At 45.7% G+C, this 1,513-nt stretch overlaps 1 protein-coding gene across 1 annotated transcript in view; it reads right to left on the minus strand.

The window, feature by feature from the left end:
• FBN2 (fibrillin 2) overlaps positions 1-1,285 on the minus strand; it is a 2,449,070-nt gene extending 2,447,785 nt beyond the window's left edge. Inside the window, exon 1 of the mRNA XM_044060803.1 lies at positions 677-1,285. Coding sequence (XP_043916738.1) covers positions 677-855 — 179 coding nt within the window. The 5' untranslated portion in view covers positions 856-1,285. The remainder of the gene's footprint in view (positions 1-676) is intronic.
• Between the last annotated feature and the right edge of the window lie 228 nt (positions 1,286-1,513).

Below are 1,513 nucleotides of genomic sequence, written 5' to 3' on the forward strand. Positions count from 1 at the left end.
GAATGAATACAACGACTTTAACACACAATTTAATTTATTTCGCCTGTGTTAACTATGTCTACTGCCTTGTAAGCAAAGCTACAGAAACGCCACTTAAAACCTGAAAGAAACTAATTTAAGATAGAAATCAATGGTAGCCAAGACTTTAAAATCTGATCTCTCTGCCTAAGCGCCTCCAGTCCCCAGACAACTTTAGTATTTATATGAATGCAGCGTAACAGCAGCGTGGCAGATAAACCCCAGTTTAGATTACAGCAAATGCTTCATCTGCTGAGGTTTTACATTATCACAGGTGTACCCAGAAATGACCAAACTCGATAGCTGACCGTGCCCGTGTTCACTGGTGAAGAAAGGCATGCTTTGTAGGCAAAGGTCCACCATGCTACAGAATTCCTCACACCTGCACTACCCAAACATACATCTACGGGACATTTATCGTAAAATAACACAATTTGAAAAACTGGAAGCATACCGGTAATATAGTTATTTGGACACATTTCTCTTGCTGGCAAACTCACAGCATTTTACGCACTCTGAAGGTATACCGTCAGGGTAAGCAAAATGCTACAGAGCAACTTTAATTTGTGCACCTTCGATTCCATGTGACTGCTTGCACCTAAGTGAAACGCTAAAGCACACACGGACAGACACACACACACACACACATATATCCTACCCGCGGAGTACATCTTGTTGCCCTTTCCGTCTTGGTCTGTTGGGTGCAAATCCCGTTCGCCCTTCGTCTGGAATTCCTCTGGAATCGAAGCTGCTGTCTGCTAACTGTCCCATTACTGTCTGCAGCAGAGCTAGGTATCCCAGCCAGGAATGCAGACCCGGCCACCGGCAACTCCCCATCCCTGGAAACACGCTGCTCTCAGCCAAAAACCGCAGATGTTCCACCAAAAAGGGTCAGCAGTTATACTGTAGCCTTCTCCAGGTAGGTAAATCTGGTAACAGCGGAACTATCAGATGAATTTTCTCTTTCTGACAGATCCAAGCCTTCCACTTTTTAGAAACCCCAAGGGAGCAAAACGTGTGCAACCCTGCACAGCCACCAGACGCTGAGCCTTGTTATTCCAGTTTGCATTTAAGCATACATCTTCAAAGTCGAGGTAGGGAAAAGCAGATGCTGAGAATGGAACCTGCGGAACGAAGAATGTCCACTAAAGTGCAAAAGAAGTTTGTATTGCATATAAAATGAAATCCTGCAACAGCTTGATGATGGATCAAGCTATCAGTATCAGACAATCAGTATTGTATGAAACACCTCCTGTGTGGGGAGGAGGAAGAATGAACAGGACTATGGGGTTTGTGAAAGTGGTCTGCGGTTGTCCTTTTCAAAGGGGCAGGAATGAGCCGCACAACACGTGGTGGGACTGCTGTGCAGAGTGGGAGGAGGTGGGCTGGGACCTTCATGCCCACTGCCTCCAGCACTCATGTATTTTCCCAGCCCAACACGGCGCCAGTAGGAAGGGGCTTTCTACCTTTAACTTAATATTTGTCTGCCTTTTCA

The sequence above is a fragment of the Protopterus annectens genome, chromosome 2.part0 (assembly GCF_019279795.1).
Source record: "Protopterus annectens isolate FY-2018-M chromosome 2.part0, PAN1.0, whole genome shotgun sequence".
NCBI classification, from domain to species: domain Eukaryota; kingdom Metazoa; phylum Chordata; order Ceratodontiformes; family Protopteridae; genus Protopterus; species Protopterus annectens.